The sequence below is a fragment of the Antechinus flavipes genome, chromosome 4 (genome assembly GCF_016432865.1).
Source record: "Antechinus flavipes isolate AdamAnt ecotype Samford, QLD, Australia chromosome 4, AdamAnt_v2, whole genome shotgun sequence".
Taxonomy (NCBI): Eukaryota; Metazoa; Chordata; class Mammalia; order Dasyuromorphia; family Dasyuridae; genus Antechinus; species Antechinus flavipes.
This window is the reverse complement of record NC_067401.1, coordinates 199,405,411-199,429,957: the sequence shown is the minus strand read 5'-3', so window position 1 is coordinate 199,429,957 and position 24,547 is coordinate 199,405,411. Positions and strand designations below refer to the sequence as shown.

General features: G+C 34.4%; 1 protein-coding gene and 1 long non-coding RNA gene across 2 annotated transcripts in view; one reads left to right on the top strand and one right to left on the bottom strand.

The window, feature by feature from the left end:
- DNAH8 (dynein axonemal heavy chain 8) overlaps window positions 1-24,547 on the bottom strand; it is a 402,529-nt gene that overhangs the window by 43,419 nt on the left and 334,563 nt on the right. Inside the window, exons 80-86 of the mRNA XM_051996876.1 lie at window positions 21,139-21,257; window positions 18,874-19,076; window positions 15,125-15,198; window positions 12,213-12,365; window positions 11,621-11,776; window positions 5,285-5,401; window positions 4,606-4,707 (exon numbers count right to left, since the gene is read on the bottom strand). Coding sequence (XP_051852836.1) covers window positions 4,606-4,707; window positions 5,285-5,401; window positions 11,621-11,776; window positions 12,213-12,365; window positions 15,125-15,198; window positions 18,874-19,076; window positions 21,139-21,257 — 924 coding nt within the window. The remainder of the gene's footprint in view (window positions 1-4,605; window positions 4,708-5,284; window positions 5,402-11,620; window positions 11,777-12,212; window positions 12,366-15,124; window positions 15,199-18,873; window positions 19,077-21,138; window positions 21,258-24,547) is intronic.
- Window positions 19,793-24,547, top strand: part of LOC127561696 (uncharacterized) — a 51,967-nt gene continuing 47,212 nt past the window's right edge. Inside the window, exons 1-2 of the long non-coding RNA XR_007953505.1 lie at window positions 19,793-19,895; window positions 21,550-21,632. This is a non-coding gene — a long non-coding RNA (uncharacterized LOC127561696). The remainder of the gene's footprint in view (window positions 19,896-21,549; window positions 21,633-24,547) is intronic.

Sequence of the window (24,547 nt, the reverse complement as noted above, 5' to 3'; positions counted from 1 at the left end):
TCCAAAGGGGAAAAAGAGGTTTTAAATTTCTTAAAATTTTCTCCTCAGTTAGATTAATCAGTTTTCACCTCACTTTATATATGGAGTCTAAATGTGGTCAGAGTTAAAGGAAGCAGATGCACAGAATACAGATAAACTGATGATGTACAATGTTCCAAACAACTGCCCAAACATTTAGGAGATTATGTTACTACATAACCCACAAATAGACATCTAGAAAACATTCCATTTGAAAAATCCATTTTCTAATGATGAACTTGAAAAGACTACTTCATATTCATTTTAAAATGATTTTCAAATCTGGTGCAGGTCCCCATCACCTCACACCTGAACTACAATAGCCTGTTGGTGGATCTGCCTTCTTCAACTCTCCCCATTGCAATCCATCCTTCAGTCAGCTACTGAAATGATTTTCCTAAAACATACATCTAATCATATCATAGCCTTCCCCTTCCCTCCCTTTATTCAATAAACTCTAGTGATTCTTTATTGCTTTCAAGATCAAAGACAAAATGTTCCAATATAGCATTGAAAGTCCTTTTTCTAGCTCTCTCCTATTGCCAGTTATCATCAAAGTATCTGGCATATAGATGCTTAATAAATGTTTGATTAATTAAAATGGAGTAAGAGAATAGAAACAGAGTAAAAGAACAAACACAGTTTGCATTAATGAACTTGTTTTAAAATCACAAATAGACCTACTTTTATGAAGTCACAAAATCAGTATCACAGAATTCAGGAGTTTCTTCCTGTAGAAGGAACCTCAGAAAGAATTCAATCCCATATGTAGATTATCCCAAATTCCCTCAACAACATCCCTGACAGTGACAACTGTGCTTTGGTTTGACATTCTCTTAGGACTATCTATTTCACTTGTGGCAAGCTCTTACTGTTAAGTTTTTGCTACTCCCAGCTCTGCTGACCCTCTCCTTTCTTAAACACCTAAAAATGTTGGGAGCTGAATAATGAGAGTGCAGAGCCTTTGTCTCAATGGATCTTCTACCAGGCCTATACTCTAAGGAAGTTATTGACAGGAACTAAGAGATCAATCTGTACTAAAAAGGGAAAAAAAGTTGAGTCCATCAAGTGTGAAATGATTGAAATAATTATAATATGTGAACAATGGAGTATCATTATGCTATATGAAATGATGATTATGAAGAATGAAAAGAAATATAAAGTGATTCAGAACAAAGGACAGCAAAAATACAGCCCACATTAACTATAACTCTGTGACTAAAGAAAACAATAACTACAACAAATTCTTATTATAAACAAAGTAGAGAGAGTCAGAAAGGATAGAGAAAAAAGGGATCTCAGAACTATTATATTAAGTCTATATATATATATGTATATATATATATGTATATATATATATCTTTGCAGTGGAGTTAATACTAGTGAATCTCTATTCAGTACAGTTATAGACATGCACAATGATTAAAATGTTTTTTTTTTGTTGGTTGGTTTCAGGTTCTATATTTATTATGCTGATTTTTTCTAGTGCTTTTATTTATATATTTCAATTCTTGTACTTGTCAATAGACATCAAAATGAGATTTGCTAAAACTACTTGAAGGAGGTTATCTGGTCCCATGACATAAGTACCCACTAAGTCAGATTTCTGACAAGAGTTTTAGAATATAATAGAAGAATTTTCCTTGGGGGAGGTAGGGAGTAGTGAAGGAAAAAGAGGGAACAAAGCTCCCAGGAGAATGGATGATTCACTCTAAGTACTAAATTGAAGAAAAGCTGGAAGATAAGACAGGTAATTCCTGAGGCAAGAAGGGAACAGTTATTGCCAATAGGTCTGATAAACACACCAGCCTCTCTCCAAGTTTGCTGGTTGATCATAAGCAGCATTAGAAACTAGAAAGTCTCTGGACTTCTGGTTTGGTATTGGAATCGTAAATATAGCATTGAATGCTTTGGAAGGAGGAAGAACAAAAGAGACAGACAGGATCTCTTTGTGGCAGAGGACCACTCTAGGTAGTTTGCTTATATGCTTTCCTTGTATGTGCACTACTATATCGTGTATGTTCTGAAAGAAATCTGAATTGGGGTGCTTGTTATCTTAGACCAAAACACACTATTAAGATGGACATTGTGTTACAATTACAGGTCTACACCTGTAACAAGTGTCCTTTATAGCAACTTCTAATCCCTTGCCTATCCTTTTGAACATATATGTGTATAGGTCATCCTGTTTGTCATGGGTTAGGGCAGAAACCTCACGAGGTGCATCCAGAGTTAAGTATGATTCTTGTCAGTAATACAATCTTACCACTGACAAATTATTTTCTTTCTATTCCCCATCTTTTCAGTCAGTGTTTATTCTGAAGTACTCTGTATTTTGCTGTACTTTACTCCTATAACTCAATATCTCATTATGGAATTTTGCTCTTTTTGGAGGCAAAGGCAAATCACAAAAAAGACAAAGTGATATTAAAGACAGCTAAATACTTAATAAAAACCCTAAATTGACATCTAAAACCATTTAACTTGACATACCAAGGTGATGGAATGAGGTAGGAACCCTCTGAAGATATCCCAAATTTCCCTCCAAACAACTAGAAAATTTCCTCAAAATTGATCTAGAAGCATGGAAGCAGCTTACCAGACTCTCAGTGTGGGAGGTTAGTAGCATCAACCAGCCTCAAAGCAGGGGGCCTGCAGAAAGATTCCAAGCCTAGGACCATCCCCTATCCTTCTGCAAAAATCAGCAGCCCATTAAGCAAGTGAATGGTCTTAGCACCGAAAAGGCCTCATCCCAGCGATTCCACCATCAGCACAAGCTACCAGCAAGGCCTTGATCCCATTGCTGATTAATAATGAATTCTTGCCCCAAGGCTGGCCAATAGCTAGATATGAGACACACACACACACACACACACACACACACACACACACATTGAGACAGAGAGACATAGAGACAGACACATAGAAAGAGAGACATAGACAGAGAGAAAGAGAGAGAGAGAGAGAGAGAGAGAGAAACAGAAATAGAGAGAGACAGAAATAGAGAGAGACAGAGACATAGAGAGAAAAAGAGAGAGCATATTTCCATAGCAATCTAGCAGTAGGGCTCCATTTCTCAGGCAAATCATCATATAATACCTCCTCCAAGACCAGCTAGCAAAGAGGTCCTGCTTCTATAGCAACCCAGCAACATGGCCCAACCCCTGGGGCAAATCAGCAACAGGATCCCTTTTCCAGCCATCAGAATGACTCTGTTACCATAGCAATCCAGTAGCAAGGTAAAATCTTTGGATCAGGCCGGCAACTAAATCCCAGGGGAGGCCAACTGGGAGGCTCCACACCCCAATCCAAGACAAAAGAGAAGTCTACCTGCCAGAGAAAGCAAGAAGCTAAGTCCTGAAGCTTAGTGAAAGCCTTTAGTAAGCCTAGAGCTCCAGAACAAAAAACTTTGGATAGTGCAGTACCAGAATCCAACTCTCACATGAAATACAAAGTGACAAAGAAAAAAAGTGATCAGGAAAAAAATGAGCAAACAACAACAACAACAAAAGAGTTTAACTAGATACAGTTACTGTGGTGATAGGAAATTTCAAGTAATAAACTTAGAAATGGACAATAGTGTCCAACTGGCTACAAGATGTGAAGCCTCAAATAAAAATTTAATTTGGTCTCAGGCCCCAAAAGAATTCCTGGAAGAACTAAAAATAAGATTTTAAAAAGGAAATTAGAAGAAAATTTGGGAAAAGAAATGAGAATAATGAAAGAGAATCATCAGGGGAAAGGATCAATAACATGGGAAATATATACAAAAATTTTCTTTTTAAAAGCTTTTTTATTTGTATTTAGGGGAAAATTTATATCTTAAATGATGTACTTGCTTATAGCAATAAAACAGAGAAAAATGAATTGAGCATACAGCAAAAACAAACTAGAAAAAGAACAAATTAAAAATCCCTAATTAAACACCAAATTTGAAATCCTGAAAGTCAAAGGACAAATTAATATAATTAAAGGTAGGAAAACGATTGAACTAATAAGTAAAACTAAAAGTTGGTTTTTATGAAAAACTCCAATAAATAGGAAAAACGTTGCTTAATTTCATTTAAAAAGGAAGAAAACCAAATTGCTAGTATCAAAAATGAAAGGAGTGAATTCACTACCAATGAAGAGAAAATTATGACAACTGTTAAAAGCCTTTTGCACAATTAAATGCCAATTAATTTGGCATTCTAAATGAAATGGATGAAAATCTGCAAAAATATAAATTACCCAGATTAGCAGAAAAAAATAAAATAATTAAATAATCCAATTTAAAATAAATTTAATAAGCCATCAATGAGTTTCCAAAGAAAAAATTTCCAGATTAGTCTTCCTATATATACACACATACATATCATAGGTGCTTAACAAATATTTGCTGATTGAATGAATTTAGAAATTTGGATTTAATTCTATAGGTGATAGAGAGCCATTGAAAGAATTTATGATGCTCAACACTATAAATTAGGAAGACTAATCTGGCAGTAGAATATAGGATGGATTTGTAAGCAATTGTGCTATTAAAACCTAAATAATGACAGTAATTGTAATACAATGTATTATTATGGTTTTTCTAAATTGACTTACTCTAGCAAAACAATTAAGTAGACGTTTATCAAAATCATCTGTGACTCTGCCTCCATATTGTACTTCTCCAATCATGTAGCGTACTGTAGTCCATGATACTCCCTGTTTAAAAAAAAATAGTTATAACCATTATCAATAAAATGAACAATTATAACATCTTGGGACTTTGATTTCAAAAAGAGAGTTGAGTAAGTGGGGGTCAGTAATAGGAGCCCTGTATTTCTTGAAAATACTAAAAATAATTACATGAAAAATTTTATTATGGATTAAACATAGCTCACTTATTTGTATTGTTAAATAGTTTACAATTTGTTTATCAAAGAAAATCCATAACTAGGAAGCACCAGTATATATGTATCCTATAAGTTATCTCAAGTAGGACATATGGTCAGATAGATTTTGTAATTTTTTACTTCCTTTTCTTGATTTCCTGATATACCTGAGGTGATAAAATTTATAACCTTGGTAGAAACAAAAGGAGTGTGTGTGTGTGTGTGTGTGTGTGTGTGTGTGTGTGTGTGTGTGTGTGTTTCTGCGTGTTCTCCTGGAGGATGGGGTTAGAAATCTGAACAAGAAAATTGTTGAAGGATAATCTAACAATTCATCCCCCAACTTGGTATGAACTATCAAGATCAGAGTTTTCTTATCAACTAAAAAGAACTGAAAAGATACTACTCACTTTCTTGATATCACATTCATCAAGGTGGTTCTGTATAAACTGAACACTTGCTGAAAAATCAGCTGAATTAAACTCATAAGGAATATTCCACCCTAAGGGACCAAACTTGCGTCGTTCCTTTAAAAAATAACCACAGAAAAACAAATGTTTAGTGGAACTTCTTTTTTTTTCAATCTGATGTTTGTTTCTTTTTAATGGAATGAAATTTAATAAACAAGAACAGTAAGAACTATCAGAGAAGCCTAAAGAAATTGACACAGTCTTAATAAACAGCAGCGCATACATCAGCCAACAGAAATGGTTTTTGGTCATTCTATACCCAAACAATAATGAAGAACAGACCTTGAAACCATTTGTCTTGGAGCAAAACCAGTATCTCTGAATTTAAAAGAATGCAACTCCATTGTTGATTCATAAGAATACATTTTATTGTTGGTACATTGGGTTTTAATATGTTCAAATTTAAAATGTTTGTTAGGTCCCATATTTTTTACTTTTAAAAAACACTGCTTTAGTGACTTAAGGTCATTTAAATTATTTTCTAGTTTCACAAGGTAATTTTATAATAGAAGAGAGAGATTGGGAGAGACACACAGAGACACACACACACAGAGAGAATATATTGATATAAACATAATAAATCTATCAAAAATTTTATGTTATTACATGAACACCACTATATTTCCCTCACTGACTGTCCTTTCTGTTTACTAAATAGGTTGAAATATTGCCATTAGGATAACTCATTGTGGGGTGGAGGTGGGCAGAGAAGATTCATTGAAAGCTGAACTACTGTCACAGGACAAGGGTTCTTCCACTGTTCTGATTCTCTGACATCTGAATGGTGTGTTAAGTGTTGGTACAGGTATTTCTGGATTTTATACATATATGACAATTATACAGATAAGCCCTAATTCATTACCTTCTCCTGTGATAGTGTATATTTGTGCCTATAATTGATCCCCAAGTAATTATTTTTATAAATGATTATTAGCAATAGCCACTTATTAACATTGTAGCCCCAGAGCTTAAGGTGGGAGACTGTATAGTGCTTTCCCAACATACTAAATATGTAGAATTTGACTTCTCGAGTGCCCCTTTAGCCTTTCCCTTCTTGCCTTTTCTCTTTGTTACTTTACTATTCCCCCTCTCTTCCACCATGTCCTACCTTCAAGCACAAAGTAAACTGGGGAGAGTATGGTAAAAGCCAATCATAGAAGAACCATGCTAGCTTTTCCCTCCACTGCTACCCAAAGTCCTGATTAAATCCTTGTTTTAGTAGCATCTCTGAATTTAGTATTTCATTTCTTAACCCTTCCCCTGCCTGAAATACAACCAATTTCCTAAATCTACCTCTTAAGGTCCCTAATTTTTTCTGAGGCATAGCTCCTCCCAAGTGCCAGGCAATTGCATTAGCAGTTGGGTATACAAAGAAACAAAATATAAACAATTCCCATCCTTCACCTTGATCCTATTAAGCCATAACTTTTTGTAACCAATGTAAGCAGTTGTGTGACATTTAGAAAACATTTTATGAGTCTGACTTGTTTACTTAATAAATAAATGCACCTTGGTCCAGCATGCCTATAGGAAAGCCCTTGTCCTACTATATGTACAAAAGATAAGCTTAAAAAGATCATGATATGAGACACTTAGTTCACTGTAAGAAGTAGTCAGCTTTGACGTGTATCTTGTATAAATGATAATTTGAAGTTTTTAAAAATACATTACTCTCTTTTATAGAAATCAAATGATTAAGTGTTATAGTTCAAAAAGTGTTCACAGTAGAACCATTTTAAACTATAAAATATTTATTTTTGGGGTGTGGTGGCCTGAATCTGTGATTTCATTGTATGGGAACTCCTTGTGCCTATAAAAATTGGGTGAAATTTGTCTGTAACAAAGTCTTGGAGAGTATAGGGAATCCAGAAATTAAGCAACTTATTCATGGTCTCAGGGGCAAAACCTGAATATATCTTTAAGGTTTGTCCTTATAAACTTATCCTTCACTAAAAGAAGTTTTTGTAGAGAAGAATGAAGTCACTATCTGCTATGAAATTTTGGACAGGAGAACATTATTTGAAAAACAGTTAAATGACATTGAAATGAATATATAAGCTTCTTTCTTTTCCTGTGCAGCCCCATACCACACTACTGAGCACACAAGTCTTTCCTGACAGATACTTGCTTGATGTGAAGTAAATGAAAAGTAAACACCTCCTCTCAATCTTCTGCCACCTACAAAGGAGGCCATTTTCATTGTAGTGGTTCAGATCCAACTTTGAGTAAGATGGAAGAGTCTGGTTTGATTCTAAGTTAGTATGGCTTTCCTTATCACACACACATACACACACATATAAGGCTTTATTATTTAACTTCAAATCTGCGATTAGGATATTTCCAGAAATCTAGTATTGAAGATATGAACAGAATAAGCCGGACCTCCAAAGAACACTGATAACAAACCTTTCCCAAATCACCAGCCTCTAAAGCAGAGCCAGGTTTATGCAGTCACAGAAATATAGATAAGCAAGTGCCTCTTGCTGGTATTAGTCCTTTACTCCCTATTTTCCTCAGTCATGGACACCAAAAAGGAAAGGAATCCTAACTATTTTATCAAAAAAAGATGTGATGTTTACTGCCTTCTTTTGAGGGAGGAAGTGGGAGGGAGAGAAAACTGGGTATTACCTGTGTAGTGGACTGTTCATTTAGACATGAAACTGAGTGAAAAGGATTTTTTTCCTTTCCCCAGAGCTGCTTAACTTGACTTTATAAAAACATTACCATTTATATGCACTAAGCAATTGCAGCTTAGTTATATTTTAAAATGTATTCTTTGACAATTGCTCAAAATGCTCACATTAGGTTCACATTTATATTCCTTACTACCAATTTTCATTTTAAAAGTTTTCATTCCAAGTTGTTTTTTATTTTCACTTAAAACAAAAAGCGTTGTTTTAGATCATAACGAGGAAAGAATGTTAAATTTTAGGTTTTCTTTTCCAAATGACTTCATTACTATTCTTAGTATTTACTTCTTGGTTTGTACTGCCTTTTGTTTAGTCTTTACACAGAATAGGCAGTTGATAAATGCTTGTTAGATGGTGTGGAATTCTAGAAAGTGCCTCTATTGTTCTCTTTAAGGGTTAAGACTACCCAATAAAACCAAGTAGAGGACTCAAAACTTACCTACTGAATTTAACCAAATCCCTCCTCCTCTACCCACTTCTGCATAATATCACGAGGGTGCTATAAATCTATTTGGATTTCAAAATCAGGGGCTTGTTCAGTTTATTTCGATAACTTGTGCTATTCCACTTAACTAGTACTTATGGTACCCAGAATTTTATTTGGCAACATGGAGATACAAAAGAAGTGTATTATTAAAAACCTCTTTCTTCAAGGAGTTTACAAGTAAATCTAGTTAGGAAAGAACAAATGAAATCTAGACTAATACCTGACAGCATCAAATTTAATGTGGCAGAGAATCTAAGTATTATGAGAGTTCAGGAAAAGGAAAGATCACTATGGGCCAGACATTTAACCAAGGCTTGACTTCATGGAAAAAGTGGATTGTCAAGTGGAAAGATGTTGATGTAATCTCCTATAGAGCCAGAGCGGTTTTGATTCTGGTTAAGGCTTCAGAGAAGCCCTAGGATAGAGGCCAGCAGAGGGCAGCTTTCTTTGGTTTGGTCCAAAAGAGGGGTGAGCTAGAGTTCAGCAATACCGTCCTATGGGTAAGTGCAGCTGAACTAGAAAATGAAAGGAGAAACATAGTCCTATATTCCAGAAGACTCAGGCAGCAAAGCTGAGAGAAGTACCAGACCAGAATGGAACGCCAAGAAGACGCTACAAAAAACAGACGGCGGAGGGGAACAGGCTGGGTGAGCACACTGATTGGAGGCCACAGAGAAGGCGGAGCTGAACAGGCTGGGTGAGCACACTGATTGGAGGCCACAGAGAAGGCGGAGCTGAACAGGCTGGGTGAGCACACTGATTGGAGGCCACAGAGAAGGCGGCGCTGAACAGGCTGGGTGAGCACGCTGATTGGAGGCCACAGAGAAGGCGGAGCTGAACAGGCTGGGTGAGCACACTGATTGGAGGCCAATGCGCAAGGGCAGGTAGGGTCAGAAAAGACGTCTTGAATGAGGTAAATTACCTCTGGCTACACTGAATGGAGTCCTGGGCACGGGCATAAGCATAGGCTGGACTTCTTTTGGTTTCTGTTGGCAAGCCACAAATGCTAAGTTTAGGTAAGTAATGTGAAACTGCTAAGAGCGTTGAATGCCAAGATAGAGAGTTGGTATGCATTGAGATTCACTGTAGCTTTTTAAGGAGTAAAGTGATGATAAGAACTGTTTGTTTTTTTTAGAAAAAAAAAAAAAATATATATATATATATGTAGTACCCACTGCATTTATTACATGCCTATTATGTGCCAAAACATATGCTAAACTCTTTACAAATATCTCATTTGATCTCCATAACAACCCTGAGAGTTAGGGAAGTGCTATTATTATCCCCATTTTACAGAAGAGGAAACTGAGGTAACAGAAATTAAGTGACTTGCCCAGGATCACACAGCTAGTAAGTATATGAGGCTGGATTTGAACTCAGCTCTTCCTGTCTCCAGATCTAGTCACCTAGTTACAGTACTGGAAAAGAGATGTAGGGAGTAATTGTAGGTTTTTTCTTCTGGTCACCTATTGTCTTTTTGCTGCCATCACAAAAATCAATAAAATGTGTTATAGGAAGGATAGTGTGAATCAGAGAGAATATTTTTTACCATGATGTAAAAGTTACTGTAAGAGACAAACCCCTCCAGCTTAGAATCTTGTCTAAAAAGATAAAAATATTAGGCTAGGTTTCTTAAACTGGGTCCATATACTTAAAATTTTTTTTTTGATATCTTCATTTCGGTATCATTAGTTGCAATCTCATTTTTGATAGTTTATTTTATGCATTTATATAAGTGAGATTCTGAGAAAAAGTCCAAAAAGACTTCACACCAAAGCAGTCCATGACACAAGAAAGAATGAGAATTTCTAACTTAAGAGAAAAATGTAGTTGAGTTACAATATCTCACAAAGGTATAAATCAATATGGATTTATTTACTAAATTCTAGAAGACTACCACTAATAGATAGGTAAGTAATAGGCTTCTAGGATTTAAGAGAGAATGAGAAAGGAGAAGGGGCCTTATTTAATAATCTAAATTCCTTATACATTCCCTACAGAATTCCCAGAACAATTGTTCACAGTATCATTGCATATTTATTATGGGGCAAAAGCTACATATTCCTTCAATAAGCAAGATGGAACAATCAAATTATCACCACTTGGGATGATAGCATAAAATATAGTCTTTGTAGATTTGAAATCCATTAACAAGCTTAAATAAGACATAATTTAGTATGTAAGGTCTGCGAGGTCTTAAAATATTAAAATTAAAATTCAAGGGCCATAATAAAATTTTGAAAAAGCAACAAAATATTAGCTTTAAATACCATTCTCTTGAAGAATAAAGGCCAGTAGATCTGAATATATAAATGTATGCATGCATACATATATGTTTATACAAAATATATACATACACATACATAATGATTGTAGAGCTCTTCTTTAGATGTGTATAGGCCCCATAATAGAGCCCAACAAAGTGGTTTGTCCTAGGAGAGAAATGACTGAAAAGGACATTACTCTGTCTTTTATTTGTATTTCAGTTTAGAAAAAAGGGAAGGATGAAAGAATATGTTAGAAAAGTTTCTTCTAAGAAAAAGAAACACATATTTGGTTTGGAGTGGTCAGCAGTGTGCTATGGGAGATAAAGGTGATATTGGGAATCAACTAAATCAGAAGAAGTTCCTTCCCACCCCCTAATGTAGTAATATATAAAAGACCAAAATAGTTGACTATTATCTAGTAATTATACTTAAAATTGATTTTAAAATTAAACTCGAATACTTCATGTTCCATTAAATGTGTTTTAAAATGCAAAATAGAGTTTTGAAGCTCCTCAAACCTAGGGTATGTAGAGTCCCTTTCTGCTTTATCATTATGCTGGTCGTATCTCTGAGAACAGTTCATTAAGGACATGAAAAAGGGTTTAACTGATAAAATTGACAACAGAACCAAAGAACAACTGGTCTAACAGGTTAATAACTTGGTTATTAAAGAAATGAAGAATCTAGGGAATCTCAATAAAATCTAAATAAGTTATATATGACAGGAAGAGAATACAAATGACAATCAAGAGCAAATTTACTTATCCTTGTTTAAAGGAGATATAGTCGCTCAGTTTGCTATATAGTGAATACAGAAACTGGTTCTGAATACCTGTACAGTGGAATGCAAAAAAGCCACAGTGTACAGCATTGGCTTCCACATGGGCAAATTGCTGACATCGAGGAGGTCCTGATTAATTCCAGCAAATGTTCTTTTCAAACCTGCACGTACCCCTTGGGGTGGTTCATTAGTGAACTTTATAGAAGTCTGTCATAAAAAGCAAATATATTAGTTTTACTATGAAAAATTCATACAAGAAAACAAAAAGCGCTAATTAAAAAGAAGTCAAACAACATATTTATGGTACACATAATTTTAGCTGAAATTCAACCAAAGACCCATTAATTAAATTGAATACAGCCAATAAGCTGTAAATTAGTATCTAGTGATATAATTCACTTGTGGAAATGTTAACTACATAATCTTGATTACAACATATGATTTTCACAATGCAAATTCTGTTAGTGGCCTGAACAATTCTGATTTTCTCCAAATTACTCCAGATTTATTTGTAGAGCTAGAGTAATTTAACAACTGATACTTCCATAATACTATGAAATTTCCAAAGGCTTTCCTCAGGTCAACTCCTTTGGGGACAGGTAATATATAATTATAACCATTTTATAGATGTCTTGTGACTAACCTGTAGCAATGTGATTGGAAATTTATCATGTCCTTCAGTAGTTATCCAGACTCGGAAAGTCTCATTATTAGCTTCAACAGTAAGTAGTGTTTCTAATAATTCTTCCATGAACTCTAGACCAAGATGACAATTCTGAAGTAATACCCAGCCACCCTGTGTAAAACAAAACAAAACAAAACAATTTGTTACTTAATTTTGGCAAACATTTGGAACAAAAACTTTTGCATTGTTATAGGCCAAATGTATAAATTCTTTTATCCTGTATAGATTTAAAAACTCATTTGATGTTATTCCATTTGTTACATTGTTGAACTAATAATGTTTAAAACCAAATGGATTTGAAATCATTTTCTCCATTATCTAGTCCAGTAGAGGAGTATAAGAAAAAGTAGAACAGTGTGAGCACCATCTAGTGATGAAAATAGGCACTTTGCAGGTTAGAATGACCATGCTTAAACTTACATTTTCATTCTTTATAATAAAACAAGCATTGAAATATGTAAGAAATATAGAAGAGGAGAGGTCAGCAAACTTTTTAACAAAAAATGATCCAACTGATTCATATTCTTTTGCTTTTGTACTCTGCTGGAAAGTAGTGAGTAAATCCAAAATTGAAGGCAAGATCTGCCATTATAGTGCTGATCCCGGTTCTCTCTTCCCCAATCCATCCTTCATAAAACTTAAGAACAAACTATATAGTCTAATAGTCCAGTTAGTATTTTTCCTATTAATCTGGGTCTTTGAGTTAGTCATTTGCACATTCTCTCCAAAAGCCTTCTACAGGGTCTTTTGTATATAACAAATATGAGTGAAACAAGTGAATGAATACTGTGAAATAGAAATAAGAGACTGGAAAATCAGGTGAAAAAAAAATGGTGCATTACAGAATTTGAAACATTTATGCTCTTTCTGAGCATAGTGTCCCGGTGACAGGGAGAACTTCAAGTGTCCCTAGTCTTACCTCTGAATTTTCTTCCTATGCACCCTTTACCCTGGCCCTGCTGAATAAGATCAGACTTAGAAACAATCTGTGAGCTATGTGACATTAGCCTAGACACTTTTGTATTATAACTTATGTGAGATTTCTCATGGATATTTATGGGAAAATTCTAATCAAAGGAAGCTTTTTCAATTTTCTTTATATTTTCACTGAGAGATATGTGGATTTTTTTTATTCTTTATTTTTCTCTTTTCTTTTTTTTGAAAAGTAGAATCAGAGTACAATTCTTTTTTTAAATTAGGAGTTGCTTTACAAAGTTTTCCTCTTTAGCAAATAAGGATTAGAACTATTTTATTTATGAATTATTATGTGCAACTTTTATTAAGCACTCACTTGTAATCGGCATTATGCTAGCAGAGACTAACACTTTAATCAAAATGTCATTCTTGTTCCAGAATAACATTCTTTTTAATTCATATAACATGAAGATGAACATTCAAAGGCTGACAAATATTCTCAACAAATTAAGCCTGAGAATTAACTTGATAAAGCTCAATTTCATGAATGTTGTCTAGGTATTGCATGAACTATGCATGGCACTCAATGTTTTAATGCTAAGAAATCCCCTTACCATTTTCCCCACTGTGGGAAATGAAAAAGAGGACCATAGGTCTATATATTAGAGGCGGGAAGGACCATAGAGGTCCTGTAATCCAAACCCTTTCTGTTATGGCTGAAGAAACTGAGGCCCAGAGGGGTGAAATGACAGAGCGAATATTTGGACTCAGGTCCTCTCATTCCAAATCTATTGCTCCTTCTTCTATATCATAACAGTGCAGGAGCTTGTAATATCAGGCACAGTTAAAATGAACCTCCTGGACGTAAATATCAAGGTAACAAATTGTTCATTTATTGGAAATGTCAGCAATCAAGGTTCAAAATTCAACTGAAGATTTGCTCTATAAAGTGAATATTGTAGTTCACTAAGAATAAATTGTATACATATAACTATTTCCACATGATATTTATTAAAGTTAATTAAGCAAAAACTATTGAGGCTTTGGATTTTCTGGGAATTAATGACTAGGTAGAAGAGGTTGATGACCTAAAATAATGTTTTAGGCCATTAAACCTTCTCTAGGCATTAATTTCAAAGAATATGTGGCACCAAAGCTATTATTGGCATCATAAGATGGAAAGTTTAAAAATAAGCCAGTGGATTTATTTTATTTTATTTTTTTAATGGTGCAGTTTCTTCAATTGCTGTGATAGGTCCAGGGTATTTCTAGAAAATTAATGTCCTGTGAATTTATTAGGTTTTATATGACTCATAGTTCAAAATTCTATTCAGTTTGCAGATATTAATAAAAATTAATATCAATACTTGAAGCTAAGGCTTCAGGTGCTTCTTATTTGCCTGAAACTATCCCTAATGAAAAATGCATGGCTGAAGTTATCTAAAAATTGAAGTATAGTTGTTCTCATCTGTCACTCATTAAGTGCTATATGTCATTACTATATCATGAAATTCCAAAACTGCTAAATTTTTGTATCTGGGAGTAGAGAAAGACCATATCTACATGATAGCTTGAAAAGTTTTGATGACAAATAAGTTGAACAGTTTTCTGTGGTCAGAGAAAGCAGCACTTCAATTATCAAATCAGTTATTTCCCCATGGATATCAAGAAGAAATTGAAGTTTTAAATTTTTTTGTAAGAAATGTATACAAAAATAATTGAATTTATTTAATGCATAAATAAGAAGGAAAAATGAATTATTTATTACAGCTATATATTTCACTTCTATGTTTGCACACATTTACCTGCTTTTTCAAATGTTTGTGTAGGAAAAGTATCTAAAGGCAAAGATTCCTAACCAGAGTAACAATTATTAAATGCATAGTGAATCATGGTCAGTGGGAGAGAGAACAGATGAAAGAAGAAGACCATTTAGACTCTTCCTTCCTACATACCTGTTGCATTGACATCTGTACCAGTTTGCGAGCATGAACTTCTTGTCCTTGACCCATAGAGATTGTTCTGCATTCTATAATACACACAAAATGTCACTGTTACATATCCTCACTGTGTGTAAAAATGACAAAATTAAGTTTGATTTTCTATCCATGTGTCAGCTGCGGAAGCTAGGTGATATAAAAAGTAGAGTGCCGGGCCTGGAGTCAGAAAGACCTGATTTAATAGATGGCCTCAGACATGTAGTAGCTGTCTATCTCAGCTCCTTCTCTGCAAAATGAGCTGGCGAAGGAAATGGAAAATCCCTCCAGTATTTTTTTTTTGCCAAGAAAATGCTTAATGAGATCACATATAATCCAGATAATGACTAAAGAACCACGATGTGTCAGAGTATTTAGTAAGTACTTAACAAAGAGTTGTTGGATTTGATTTGAGGCATTGCTGGAGCCTTACAGTGGTTCAGCATTCATTCTTCTGTCTCAAGAAAGGCTGGACACTCATACATAACTCCCTAATATAGCTTGGTGAGTATGACTCACAAGGGACAAACCCACTGGAATTCTCTAGGGGGAGAGGAATCACAGTGCCAGGCCACTGGATCCATCACCTAGATGTGCTCTGCTAAGAGATGTACGCAAGAGCATCTGCCCACAATGCGGTTTTCCTCAACTTTTACTTCAGTATCTTGCTGCAGGGTGGAGAATGTGTTAAGTCAAGCTCATTCAAGCCCTATGAAGTGAGAAAGGCTTTGAAGAGGCTCATGGGAATTGACAACACATCCATGATCTAAGGGCCAGCTCACCCTATTACCAAGAGGCTGAATACTAAGAAATAAATTTTGTTTTGTTTTGTTTTGAGACAAACCACTCATAAAGATTGGTTTAAGGTAGAGAAAGGGGTTTTAATCTGCATTGATGAGAGTGTTCACACTGATACAACCAAAGGTGCTTGAAGAATGATGTGTCTTTTATCTAACACTATGTAATAGCAAGTAAAAAAAAAATAAAAGATCCATGCATATTTCTGAGGTTATGGGTTGATCTTGTTTACTTTCAAGTTATATTCATTTTTCATCTCCTTTCATATAGCTGGCTATTTTTACCCAATGCTGAATAGTGCAATGCACTGCTACCTAAATGAGGAGACAGTATGATACAATAGCCCTGGATTTAGAAAATCTGGCTTAAAATACTGTTTCTGACACTGAATGTGTAACATTGGACAAGCCACTCAGTCTCCCTGAACCTTAGTTTTCTTATCAATAAAATGAGAGGGTTAGATTCCATGGTCTCTATGAGAGCCTTTCTTTTGTTTGACCTACACTTATTTTATGTGGAAGGTTATCAGGGAGCTTAAAAATTGGGCTCTTTACAACAGTGTAGTGGGTCCAGAGGGGACTCTTTCGGTATTCATTTAATTATTATTTTTTAAAATTTGGTATGACAATTGTTTATGTCATTTATATTTGAAGTTTCCTATGTAGAAAATCCTTTGCTAATAATTTAAACAACAAATATAAGTTTGAAACTAGAGAAGCAAACACAAGTACAAAAATTATATACTCAGAATTAGCTTTAAGCAAAATTCTAAAATGGGGAATTTTGTTTTCAGTACTTCTCTAAATCTTATTTTCCTCATTTCCTAGGTACCCATACAGTACTCCCATGTTGCCTTTTAGAAATTCAAAAATCCTGAATTCAAAGGTCTATCAGTAGTAGATACAAATGTCCAAGTTCAGGACCTTTCTTTCTCCAACTTCTCCACTCCCCATTAAAACTGCTGTCCCAGTTCCATCAGTCCTATAAATGATAGAAATCTAATGAATAAAGTTAAACAAATCAATATGAGCTTGAATTTTTCTTCATCTCAAAAGCCCTTGACTGCATTTTCTACTTTCTCCTTCCTTTTCCTCGATCGCTAATAATGAAGTGGCCCTTCTCCTTGCAAAGACAAAGGCTTCTACATGTACCTATGATTTAATCAACTCCTATCTTTTCCAATGACTGCTCCCCAATCATCTGCCTTCTCTAATAGCAAACTTTTACTAGTTTCTAGTAGTTTCTAGGCCTTATTGCCTTCAAACTTAAGTCTCCTTATCCTGCAGGGCTAGCCATACCAAATTCTCAAGATATAATCTTATATCTCTTCTTTCTTTCTCATGCAAACTCAGAAAAAGTTATTACAGATTTCATAGATAACTAGGAAAATCTCCACAATATAATGCAAAGGGAAGTGAACAGAATTAGGACAATTCTATGCAATGACAATATTATAGAGAAAAACAACTTGGAAAGACTTTAGTATTCCGATTAATACAATCATAAACTAGACATTGAGAGCACTTTAGCTGAATAATGCCATCCATCTACTGCTAGAAAAGGGACTAAAATGCAAAATGAAATAAATATGCACATATGTATATATTCATATATTCAATATGTTACATATTATAATAATAAATGCAATATATATATATGTCTTTCAAAAGAATTTCATTTCAGAAGAATTTCAGAAGAATGTACACATATATACACATATAGCCAAGAACTTGTATTGATTTATTATGTGTTTTGAGGATTTTATAAAATTTTTTATTTGAGGGGATTGTGGGAGGGAAAGATAATAAATTTTTATGAAAATGATTTTTTTTAAAAAAGAAAACTTTTTTACTTTCATTGTATCTACTTCTCAATCTATTGTAATCTGGCTTCCAACCTCATTCTCAACTAAAATTCCAAAGTTACCAGTGATTTTTGGATTTTCAAATATGATTTTTTTTCTTCTCAGTTCTCATTATTTTCAATTTATGCACTGCAATTATGCACTACCCTCTCCTTCTATATATGTTATTTCTCTGGAATACTGAGACAGGCTTCTGGTTCTCCAACTTCTAGACTGCTTCTCAGGCCCATTTGTTGATTCACAATCTATACTTTGTCTCTTAACTTTGAGTGCTCTCCAGTTCTTTGTCTTCAGCCCTGTTCTTTTCTCTCCTTATATTCTCCCACAGGATGTACTGTTTGGAAGCCAGATTGCAACTCCTCCATCTAAACGGACCTTAAATTTGCTATTTCCTGTCCTGTGCCAGATGTCCCAGATTCTGGAGATAGAAACTCCAAGCCATGAAGCTGTGAATTTCCTGCTTTGTGAGGATTAGAGGTACAGTATAATGACAGAAAGAATACCATGCTGCAGGATAAGGAGGTGAGACTCAGACCAAATTCAGAAAAAGTTATTTAAAATTTCACAGGAAACCGGGAAGATATTTTTGTTTTAATGCAATTCACTTTGCATTAGACTGGAACACCTGGAGAATTGGAACAATTTGCACAGTGACAGTGTTATGGAGAAAAACAACTTTGTTTTTCGAACAGCAGAGACAGTGCAGAGCAGAAAGACAATGAATGCCCAGTATTGGCGAGTTCTAAGGGAAATGGGAAGAGGAATAAAAATGAACCATCAATTTATACACAAAGCTTTTCTTGATCCCCTCAACTTGATCAGTTTCCTCTCTTAATAATCAGTGATTCTCTTCATTTCCTCACTGTGTAAGAAAATACAAAAATGTTCAGAATATCCTTATTAACCTTTATATTGACACACTTACCCTGTATCTCTGAAAGGGATAATGATAAAAACTTATTTCATTTACCTCAGTTTTTCTAAGAATAAACATAAAGAAGGAAATTCGGGAGCTAAACAATGTACCAGTTATGCAGTTTTCAAATGAATGGGGTTTTGTTCATACCCAGTTTAAGTTTTTTAGCAAGTGCATCAATTTGATTAGTTGGATCAGATCCCATGGACAAAAAACATATAAGAGGTGTTCGTGTGTCACTTTCTTCCCAAGTTTTCTCAAGGTTTAAGATGACTGGTTCTGTGTATTTTTCTTCTAAAGAATCTGCAATATATTTTCTTGCTTGGAAAACAGTACGATCTGGGCACCAGGACCTAGGGAAAGTTGAAGAAAATAAATATATTATGTTCATTTTTATTTTAAGTTCAAACAATGTAATTTAATTAATAGGAACATGGCTATCTCAATTTTTACCCCTTGCAGATGTGTGGAAAAGGCTGTGAGAATATGCCAAGACAGGGCAGATTCTCCTAAAGGCAGGCTGAAAAAAGCTCTTCCTTGTTAGTCATTAAGAATCCCTCCCTGCTTAAACTTAGGACAATTGAATCTTGAAATTAGAAGGACCTGAGATATAGGATGAAGTGCTAAAACTTCATTCTATAAATGAGGAATTTTGTTCTAAAACTGCATAGCAAAGTGATTAACTAATGAGGCAGACACTAGCTCTAAGCTCAGTAATTCTTCATTACAAGTGAATATATTCCAGGAAAGCTACAGAGAGAAGTTTTTCTTTTCTGATTGTGGCATCATGTGTTATATTGCTAAAAGACACAATCAAAATGTAGAAGGAATCCTTGAAATTAAGGAGACAGTTAAGGTACAGTGACAAGAACACTAGATTTGGAATAAAAATACCTGGGATCTTGTTGTAATACTCCTTACTTCTATGTGACTTAGAGTAAGTCACTTCATGGCTTATAAAATGAGGAAGTTCTTAGATGACTCAAGTCCTTTCTAGCTCTAAATTCTATAGTCTGTGATCTAATACATATGTATTAAGCCTCTAATATGTATGTGCTTTTTTAGGATTCAGTGGGAAAGTAACAAAAGAAATAAAAAATGAGATAGAAAGGCAGTGTGGTCAGAGTTATGAGCATTACACTTCTGTGAAAGCTTCAGATTGATGGTGGAAGGTGAGTGCCACAGTGACCTATGTGACATATAACAAACTCTTTCCCCCCTACTTTATCACCCCCAAATGAATGTTGGACACAATTTTAAGTTTAATTTGCATTATTAGCATTCTTTCCATCACACTGTTAAGTTTAGATAATCAACAAAACAATAAGTCAAGACCTGATTTGTAGCATCTGGAAAATTTCCAAAGTGTAAATAAATGTTCATAGTGAAAATTTAACAACTGGCTTTCAAAAACCAGCTGAAGCTGGCTCCCGCCACTGAAGTGTATGATCCAATAGGACTATATGAATTCTAAAATCTCTTCTAGCTTTAGATCTATGATTTCTGATCTCAAAGAGTCCAATCTGGCTGGGGAGACCAAGTACACAAATGAAACAATGCAAGGGAATATTTTAAAAGAAGCAGATATATAAGCGAAAATCAGCGCAGTGCATACAAATAACATCTAATATGGGAAACCTCTCTTACTTCTTAGTGTAACAAAAACAAGAGAAAAGAAACTGATATTTTTTTCCTAGTTGTCAAAACAGTACTTCCCATTTCAGTGGAACAGGACCCTACCCTCTTTCTATGATGACATACTTTATAATTTTAACTTTATGAATTTCAATTTAATAATTTTTCATTGGAAAATATAATCAGCCTTCAACTTCTGATATGAAAAAATGCCAAAACTTAAAAATAAATATTTTTTTTTCTTTTTAGTTGTAAACAGACTGAATAGTCAGTACATGGAAATATAATCCAGAGGCACATAGTGTCACTTAGTCACCTATTGTAAAATTCTTCCCCATCAACTACAGATTGCATGATAGGGAGGACAGGACACAATATGTAAGAGTTTGAATCCAGCTTCAGGATCTTAGTAGTGTGACTATGAGCAAGTCACTGGACAAGGCACACTTTCTGTGCCTCAGTTTCTTCATTTATAAAATGAAGTTTTTAAGGTTCATTATAAACTTTGCTCTTATAATCTATGATTTAATAGGGAGTACCTTGGAATATATTAAAGTTTAGGTGACTTATCTAGGGTCATTCAACTAGTCATCATAGACCGTGATCATAGATGAATTTAGAACTTTGAGACTTCAAGTACTGCACCCTATCCACTATCCGAGCTGCCAAGAGGTATCTATGTTACTTATGTTAACCATAAGGACATGCCAAAATCTAAATGTAGAAAGAACTATAATTTGCTGACATAATGAATGCTTCCAAGTCAGGTAAATAATTTACCTGATGAGTAAAAGTTTGCGACAAGTATCTAATGAATCATTATATCCATCAGGAATTATTTCTTCCTCTGGAGCATCTTTGTCAAACCAGCTTTTCCATCCCTTCTCATTGCGAGATATCTAAAAGCAACAAAAATTAGCAGTTATATATGCTGAATATTAAAATGAAAGATAGCCATATATGTATATATAAACTTTGTACACACTCAATTAGAAGTTAATATTTGGGACAACTCTCAAGAATTTTAGAGAAGCGTCCTTAATCCCCTCAACTAGGTTTTAAGTTTAATCTTCTTTATTGCTTTATTATGTTTTATCTATAATGCAAAACTATACAAAATAGTAATAATCAATAATTGTACATTGACAAAAATCCCATACTTTGCTAATGTCAAAATACTTTTTTTTTCAGTGTTTTTTCAGTTTTTCTAAGTTTAAAGTACAACTTAAAAATTGAAGAGCATCCTAAAAATAGATGAGAAGAGTTCCTAAATGGTAAGTCTTCTGAGTTCAAGTCTTGCCTCTAAAGCATGCTGGCTTTATGACTCCATGGGCCCAAAGCAGCTCTCTGAGACTCAATTAATGGACTGTCCACATCAGTAGTTCTCCCATACTTCTGAAACTATTGATTTGGTTTAAAAAAAAAGAGAAAGAAAAAGAAATAGCATTGTATGAACTATGGAATATTCACCTAAATTTTAGGTTCTTTGTAGTCAGTTATTTCTAAATAGTTTGGGCTAGCAAATAATATCTGATTACAGAATCATAGAATTTAAAATTGGAAAGGGCATCAGATGGCAATTAGTTCAACATATAACTGAAAAAATAATTCCATCTACAATATACTTAACAGGTAATTCTTCAGCCTTTGCTTTAAATCCTAATTAATTCCAGAGACTGTCTGAATTGTTGAAATGTGTGTCTGTGCATGTAGGTTTGGGGGTAAAGTATTTTGGCATATGTATTAGACCTATCTCAGTCTGAAGAATGTGGAGATGAAACAGAACTTATTCAGATTCTCTGCAGGGAATGAATAAATGAAAAGAAGTCTTTTGAGCCATAAAAGATAGAATGAGGAATTATTCGTATCTTACACTGTAGAACTTTGTTTTTTTCCCCTTTCTCTTGGCTTTTTATCTTTTAATGTTTGATTTTAGTAGACAAAATGAGAATTTCAGAAAGGTTTTTGTTGGGTGAAGGGAGGTGGTTGCTGTGTTTGACACAGAAGAAGTATAAGAGTTGTTGGAATTAAACTGTATTTGATTACAGGAACAAAGAGTTTAAATATATATGCATTTGCTTAAATTCCATTATCCTGCCTCTTGGCCTTCATACAGCACAAATGGCTATATGAAGCAATTAGAGAGTATGATGATATATGGACAAGAGAAAAAATGTTAAAAGAATGATATGTCAAAGAGAATGTTTGTCAAAAGCACATCAATAAATGTTACTATGGATTCCAAGAGCAAAACTGTCTTAAAAGGCTCAATGAGAATATATTGGGTTTTAACACACATTTAAATGTACAGAATTTGAGATACTTTGTTTTTCTTCAAGGGGCATTTGTAGAGCCCTGAGTAGGGGAATAAAATCATTACACTCCAAATTTATTCTAGAAGTATGAATTTAATAGAGATGGAACTTAAGGAAGTCATGGCTTTGGTTCTGATGATGGGACATAACTAGCCTATACCATCCTGCCAGTTTAGCAGCTCTACTAAATTTTGTCTGTGAAGAAATTTAATTACTTACCTTTTAATCTAGAGTTGAAGAATACAAAAAATTTATCATGATTTCATGACAAGTAACTATAGCTTGTAATAAATGCCAAAAAACAACAAGTATAGTCATACAAGTACATTACAGAGAATATCTTTGTATGTAAATATTAAATTGAATCAGACATCAGAAAGCAATATTTAAAAGAGGAAAGGAGGAGTAAGAGGAGGCTCTGTGTAACTCTATAAAGACAACTTGCCAGTTGCTAAAGTATCTTTCCAATACAGACAAAGAATACATCAATGTCATATGAAATACAGATGTCTTTAATGTAAAATATTTAGAAAATATCAGAATGTTGGTAAACATAAACATTTTCAAAAATTAGTGAAAGAGGAAAAAAAGTAATAATGATGATAAAGACAGACAGGGAAACTAGAGCCCCATATTTGCAACAATTAAAAGATCCTTTATTCATATGATTAATTAATAAAGCAACATATTATTTGCCAATATCTGCTCCTGCAGTTGAGGCTTATCAGAAGACAGACATCATAAACCATTTTAAGGTGTCCCCATAATAAATAAAGAGTGCAAATTCTTCATAGTAGAAAAAAGAAGGCACTGAAAAACATTGAGACTTTCTTAATTCTTCTTCCCTTTAAGCCTATTACTTATAAATGTAAGCTCCTTGAAAACAGGAAATATGATTTTTGCTTGTATTTGTATCCCTAGTAATTGTAATCAGTGCTTAATAAATTTATTCATTCATCTTCCTTTCCTCCCTCCTTCTCTCCTTCCCTCCCTTCTTCCTCCTTCTCTCCCTTCCTTCTTTCCTTCCTCTTTTTCTTCTTCCCTTCCTTCTCCCTCCTTCCCTTTCTTCCTTCCCTGCTTTCCTTTCCTTCTCTTCCTTCCTTTCCTTCCTTCCCTTCTTTCCCTTCCTTCTCTTCCTTCCTTTCCTTTTCCTGTCCTTCTTTCCTTGTCATCTTAGAAATCATTTAGCTCCCTCCCCATGTCCCTTTACAATTTGAAAGAGAAGCTTTAATAGGTATAGTGACTTGCCCCTGGGAATGCATCAATCAATATTTATTAAACACCTACTAAGTGTTTGAAGTTAGTAGCAAAAAGACTAAGTTGATGCCCAGATCTCTTTATTCCCAGTCTATAGTAACAGGTAAATAACAGGACCAGCAAAGATAATCATGGACAGTGAAGGTATTCAGCTAATAGCAAGGCAGGTAAATTCAAATGCTGGCATAAGAATATCTAGATGTACAAATATGAATTAAAATGGCAAACAAGAGCTAATTAAAATGGATAGCAACACAGAGACAGCTGTTCCATTAGAAGAGAACTTAGAAGAGTCATTATGAAGCTACCAAATTTCCTTGTAGCACAGCACAAACTAATTACAACCATGTTTAACGTACAGAGTATTGTATACTAAAAGGAGTCCTAGAAAAAGAAGACATTACAAATATCTCCTCCCTCAAGGAACTTAAAATCTAATAGCAAAGGTCAGTTTAATAATATGCTGACTATATATGAAGATAACCTGCCAGCAGGTTATTTTTCCAGGACTGGTGCTATCTAGCCACATTTTCCTTCCCCCTCTGCCCCACCCCAAGGATTTTTCATAACCCAGAACCCTATTTGTTAGATGGGAGGGAAATAAAAACTGTGGCCAC